This window comes from Capsicum annuum, unplaced genomic scaffold (genome assembly GCF_002878395.1).
Source record: "Capsicum annuum cultivar UCD-10X-F1 unplaced genomic scaffold, UCD10Xv1.1 ctg1934, whole genome shotgun sequence".
NCBI lineage: Eukaryota > Viridiplantae > Streptophyta > Magnoliopsida > Solanales > Solanaceae > Capsicum > Capsicum annuum.
This window is the reverse complement of record NW_025825179.1, coordinates 324,174-330,857: the sequence shown is the minus strand read 5'-3', so window position 1 is coordinate 330,857 and position 6,684 is coordinate 324,174. Positions and strand designations below refer to the sequence as shown.

The 6,684-nt window shown below is 33.8% G+C and overlaps 1 protein-coding gene across 1 annotated transcript; it reads left to right on the top strand.

The window, feature by feature from the left end:
• Nucleotides 1–4,234: 4,234 nt before the first annotated feature.
• LOC107841903 (polygalacturonase-like) lies at nucleotides 4,235–6,347 on the top strand. The gene is made up of 4 exons (XM_016685757.2): nucleotides 4,235–4,691; nucleotides 5,105–5,394; nucleotides 5,642–5,870; nucleotides 6,129–6,347. The coding sequence occupies exons 1-4, from the start codon at nucleotides 4,257–4,259 to the stop codon at nucleotides 6,345–6,347; spliced, it is 1,173 nt and encodes a 390-aa protein (XP_016541243.1). The 5' UTR covers nucleotides 4,235–4,256.
• The last annotated feature ends 337 nt before the right edge of the window (nucleotides 6,348–6,684 follow it).

Sequence of the window (6,684 nt, the reverse complement as noted above, 5' to 3'; positions counted from 1 at the left end):
TTTTTTTTCACTATATTTTAATTTAGTTTATTAAACATAAACCTATACTTAATTTGTTAAGTTAATTTTGATTGTAGATGGTTGAGATTGGACATAAGCCTGGACGAGCAGAACTTTATCTTGCTATTCATAAGAAAGAAGATGGATCATACGTGAATGAGGCATCAAAAGAGATTTGTGTAAGTACCTTTGTTGAGAATCATTAACAATTTGTAGTATTGATTGTGAAAGTGAAACTAGTCTTTTCTGTTGATAATTTTCACGTGGAAATTTAGGGTTCATTTAGTCGAAATGAATTGTGTGACAAAAGAGCTTTTAGTTCAACATGTTCAAAAAGAGTGTTGTGGGAGACATGTCTATTTTCTTCTCTTTTAAGGCAACAACCTATAAGAAGTGGTATGGGTTGCATACTTCATTGCTTAAATTCCACAGTTAGTTTGAACTTTGATATGCTAGGTCTGTCAGCTGTTTGAGAACTTCAAGTTTGCCACTGGTGTTGTTTCTCCTTACCTCCTAGTTGGGCGCTGGTGTTGGTTTTCTATACCTTATTCAAAGTTAAGTCACTGCTATTTGCTTTCAATATTCATGTTGACACTACATTGAGTTTAGAGAGATTTCAGGAAATAGCACTTTCCCAGTGTTGACACTGCATTGAGTTTATGGCTTCTTGTTTGACTGTAAGGGGTGATTAAGAGGTTAATGGGCTATTTTACTTACTAGCTTGATGGTATCTGCACAAGAGTGCTGCTGCTTAGTAATGTGGTTTGATGCATTTTTTTTTAAGATCCAAAAAGACTTAAAATGAGAAGAGTGATCCCATTAATCTGAAAAATGAAGAGGAGTGATTAAATCAATATATTATTCATCTGCAAAAAAAGGCTAGATCAGCACCTTGTTAGTATGCATGTGAGCCAACGTTTGAATTACTAGAAAATAACAATCAGTCAAGTAGGAAAAAAAGTAATCATAAGTCTTAAACTCAAGAGTTTCTGTTTGCGTTTATTTTCTTATAATTGGCTGAATCTCTACAATTACTATGAGCCAAAACATTCCATGACGAATTTCTTCTATTTTACATTCCATAGCAAAACATTCTAGACAGTTCATGTTTCATGTTTTAGAGGAACCAGACTCATAGTGATGTTGAAACTTATTTACCAGGTTGCGGGGGACTTTGATTTTAGGGAGGAAGTTGTGTGGACTTTGATTTTAGGGAGGAAGTTGTGGGGACTTTGATTTTTTCTTTTCACAGAACTTAATTACCGGGTAGAGGTCATTCGAATTAGAACGTTTTCTTTATTTGAACGTAAGATTATTGATATGAACAACTTTTGTTACCTGGTTTGTTTCTTTAGAACACCAACTTTTCAGTTCTTGCAGACCTTCCTTCAGATAGTCCCTGTTGTTAAATGAGAAGCATTCACATCAAAGCAACAAGTTGAAATATTTTCATATATCCGGCGTTAGGATTGAGGACATGAATTATTTTCTTGCTTAACTCATATAGTTCTCTGAACTTTCTGTGCCGTAAGCTTTCAGCATATTCCAGAAGTTAGTTTCAATTCATTTTAAATGAAGAACCAATTTCTCTAGAAACTCTAGTAGTAGTTCCTGACTCAGGGGTCTATCAGACCCCACTAGTGGCTAAAAAGCGTCGTTTTTTGTTCATACACGTATCTTCTTGGAATGTCTCCCCAACCCCAACCTTCTTTGATCTTCTCTTATCTGGATGCTCTGCTGGTTGTCATGATTTAGGCAAAAAAATTTCTCTTGCTTATTTTTTTTCTTTCTTCTTTAATTTTCCATTACTAATTGAAGTTATATTATGGTTTTTGTGTTGTACTATATTTAGGAAAAAATTAAACTCGCGGTAAGTCAAAGTACCGTGGACGAGTCTAAAGTTTCTCCCAATGATGATGTTGATAATGTACTAGGAAAAGAGCATTCTGGAAGGGTAAGGTGCTTGGGATTAGGAGATGTTCCTAGCAGATACTTTAAGCAAGTAAGTCCTCATTTTGGTAGTATGAGTTCTTCAAGTAGTAACAGTTCATGTCCATCCAATTGTCAAGAAAACTACGCTCAAATGTTAAATGCTCATAAGGAATGCCAAGAGAACTAAAAAGAAATGGTGAATTCTCACAATCTAATGATGAACACTTTCAAGACATGTATGATAATAAAAAAAGGCACGATGCCTGAATAATTTGCAGTATTTTTCACTTCTCCTACCGTAAATAATTTTCTTGAATTAGCTTTTTCATTTGAAAAAAATTAAGTTGATATGTTATTGTAAAATAATTAGCATTCAAAGACCTTATATAATTACTATTTGTATTTATGTTTTTGCAGCCAAGTGATGCATCTAGTGGACCTCTTTCGGATGTGAACGAAAGATCATTTGTTGATAGTTATTCTAGCCATAATCATTGAAGTTCTTTGTAATCATATTAGTGTTCTGCCTAACAATTATGACAATATTAGCGAATCGTTGGAGTAATATTGTGTGTAAATTAAATTAGTCTTTAAGACTAATGACAGCACTTTGTGGTACGTTTTTAATTATGATCTAATATATTTTGATTTTTATTGTTATTAAAATGTATTTTTATTTTATCCAAGTACAGTGAATGATATATATATATATATATATATGAAAATTATTAAATAATATTCAAATTTAAATATTGATCCTGGAGACTATAATTATTCTTTTTTAAAAATATCAAACTAAATTGTGGGGGTCTTGACCCCTGCAATGTATCTAGAACAAAGACTATTGCCGTTGGTTTTAGTTTCCATATTGCGGGGGTTTTAACCGCCGCTAACAGATTGCAGCGGTAAATCAAAAACCCCCGTAAACTAATTGTGACGCCTGTAATTGCGGGGGTTTTGAAAACCGCCGAGCTATCATTTAGTGGGGGTTGTCAACCTCCACAATCTGTAAAAATAACCCCCCCCCCCCCCCCAAAGTGAGCAATTTTTTGTAGTGATAATTAGTTATTAATCTTTTAATTTACACTATTTCAGCCATCATATTTTAAATGAATTTCATACGTCTAAAAATTGATTTCAATCTAGGTCATTCTCATTTCATAGACCACGGGTCTACGAACAGAAGCAGGTCACTGTTAGAATCAAAATGTCAAAATAACTCTTCCACCATCAATCAGTTCACTACACACATCAATAATTGAAACCAAAATCCAACATGCAGTATCAAAATACAACAATTTCTAAAAGTCAAACTAATGCACCTAATCAAACTAATTAGCTATTAATCTTTCAATTTCTACTATTTTAACAATCATATTTTAAAAGAATTTCATACGCCTAAAAATGGATTTCAATCTAAGGCATTCTAATTTCATAGACCACTAGTCTATTTCATAGACCACGGGTCTACGAACAGAAACAGATCGTTGTTCGAATCAAAAAGCCAAAATAACTCTTCAAATAACGATTATCCCACCATTCAACACTTTTTGCTAAACAAAATCGGAACTAAACCAAAATTCCTTAATCAACTAAATTCAAAAGAAAAAAAAATTCCTACATTACTACGAATCGATTAGCAAAGAAACCCGTTTAAATGGATCTAGAAATAATCACAACTTGATTTTAACTAACCTTACGAAGCAATAACGACCCCTTAGCTGCTGGAGAAGAAGAAGACATGAAAATGAAAATTTTGGGATGAAGGTTTCTTAAGCGGGAGTTGAGAAAATTGAAGAGGTGAGAGAAAGAGGATTTTTTTGGATATTGAAATAAGTGGAGGGTGCTAGTGTATTATATTAAATTTGCAAAGTTCTAAAAATGATGAAATGGTCCCTTGATCCACCTGTGGGCCCCACTTTTTCAATTTTTTTCAACTTTTTATACTCTAACCCTAAAAATTAAATCAAAAATAATCAAAATAGTTTTGGAAGTGGGTACTCTTGCCAATTTTTTTCGAGCTACAAAATAATAATTATCTCTTGATTTTTTAAGCGGAACAAGTAAAGTTAAATGACCAGTTATAGTAAACATAAAAAGATGGAAGGATTGAGTATCTATTGAAAAAAAAAAAAGTTGACTTACAAAGGGAATTTTTGAATATAGACCAAATAATTAATGGCGCACCTTTCTCCAATTAATCCATGCAACAGACGAAGTTCATGCACTCCAAAGCCCTATAAATATAAAAGATCAGCAAATTAAGTAGTCATTACTCAAAGACAAGCCATTTTCTTTTCTCTAATTAATTAACTTCGAGAAAAATGAGAATCCAAATTCTTCTTCAAGTCATCATGATGTTATTCTTCCATTCATCATCTGGAACGAAGATTAGTTACAACGTGCAGAGTTATGGAGCCAAACCTGATGAGAAGACCGATTCAACAAAAGCATTTATGAATGCATGGGCTGCAGCTTGTGCTTCCACAAAGCCTGTCATGATATATGTGCCACAAGGAAGGTATTTAATAGGAAGTGTGGCATTTTGGGGACAATATTGCAAGAATAAAGCTACTACAATAAAGATTGATGGTACCTTAGTGGCTCCCTCTGATTATAGAGTTATAGGTAATACTGGAAATTGGATAAAGTTTGAGAGAGTCAACGGACTCAAAATTTCTGGTGGAACTTTTGATGGTCAAGGTGCTGGTCTTTGGGCTTGTAAAACCTCAGACAAAAGTTGTCCTCCTGGTGCAACGGTATGTTCCATCTTTTTATTTAATTTTGTTATTTTATTATTTTCTTGAAAGTTGTGATGCAATGGAAAAGAGTTGTCACCGTATGGCCAGGAGGTCACATGTAGAGGCGAATCATAAATGTAAATTTGATGTGTGTTTATCACTGACTAAAGTCTAAGCACATGCAGGATCGTAAAGATTGAGTTCTTATATTCCTCCTCTTCATGCGGGATATAAAGTCTACGCACGCCGGGCTGCCCTTTTGTACAATTATTTTGTTTTAATTAACCATGAAACAGGCTTTTGAGCTAGCTACTCGAAACTCATCTTTCTCTAAAATCTAATTTACTCATTGTCCATATATATAATTTATATATATATCGTGTTCAAATTTTGATTTCTTTTTTTGCATTGGAAAAATGTGTGACATGCAGACACTTGCCTTTTACAATTCAAACAACATAGTGATAAGTGGATTGACTTCATTAAATAGCCAGATGTTCCATGTGGTTATAGATGGGTGCCAAAATACTAAGCTACAGGAAATGAAAATTTCAGCCTCAGCTAGTAGCCCAAACACTGATGGGATTCACATAGAAGGTTCTTCTGGTGTCACCATTTTGAAAACTGTAATTGGTACTGGCGATGACTGTGTATCAATAGGCCCTGGCACCTCCAACATATGGATTGAAAATGTCTCCTGCGGCCCTGGTCACGGCATAAGGTAAAATGGCAAATTAAAAGCTCATGCATATATAATAAAATTTCAGTATAAGATTTTTCCTTATTAGATTTAAGTTATATATCCTAGCAATGTAATTGTTTTTTACATTATTGGTATTTGTTACACGGTCAGCACGTAGAACTAAACTCTTCGTTCTCTTTGATTTGGCTACCTTCACTCTTGAATCTTTTAGGGGGGTTTGGCAATATGCTAAAACTTTTCTTTCTGTGGGCAATTCTTTTTGCAGCATTGGAAGTTTAGGCTGGAGTATGCAAGAACCTGGAGTTCAAAATGTCACAGTAAAGACCACTACATTTAGAGGTACTCAAAATGGTCTGAGAATAAAGACATGGGCAAGGCCTAGCAATGGATTTGTGAAGGATGTTGTCTTTCAACATTCTGTGATGGTTAACGCCAGATACCCCATCTTAATTGACCAAGAATATTGCCCTGATCAAAAGAATTGTCCTGGCCAGGTACTCTTGCCGCATTTAGAAATTAGATTGAACAACATATTTATATTTAAATAGTTATGTGATCTTCTAAATCAATTACCTAACCATCTAAATTTATGTTGTACACTCATTTTTCATATAGATCTCCGTTATGTGACCCTATCATATTCGGATATCTAACTTGCAATCGTATACAAATTATGCATGATGACGATGACTTAAGAAAAGTCCAATGTATATGTACATTAGGAAGTAACTGTACGTTTTTTAAATTCACAGGTATCAGGAGTTAAGATACGCGATGTAACATATCAAGACATTCATGGAACATCAGCATCCCAAGTTGCTTTGAAACTTGCTTGTAGTAAGGCTTATCCGTGCCAAGGGATTAGACTGGAAGATGTAAATCTAACCTTTAAAAATCAACAAGCACAAGCATTATGCTCCAATGCTGTTGGAACTTCCTATGGTGTAAATAAACCAGAAAGTTGTTTGTAGTTTAACTAGATTTGGTATATAATCATTTTGACTATACTGTTCTCCCTATTCATCGGTTAGGAAAATAAGTGCATTCATTACGTTGGAAAAAGTATTAGTGAAATGTGTTACGGATCGAAATAATCAGGACATCATGTGGAAGTTAACAACTGGAAATCTTGAACCACGATAAATCAGACCCAAAAAAAAAGTTATACTTCCTCCATTCCAAAATAATTAAATTATTGGGATATAAAATACCCTTTAAGAAAAATATCTAAGGACATAATTTGTAGATTACTTTCTACTTTTACCATTTTAATGATTCTTAATATATTCTTCTAGAAAATGTGAAGTG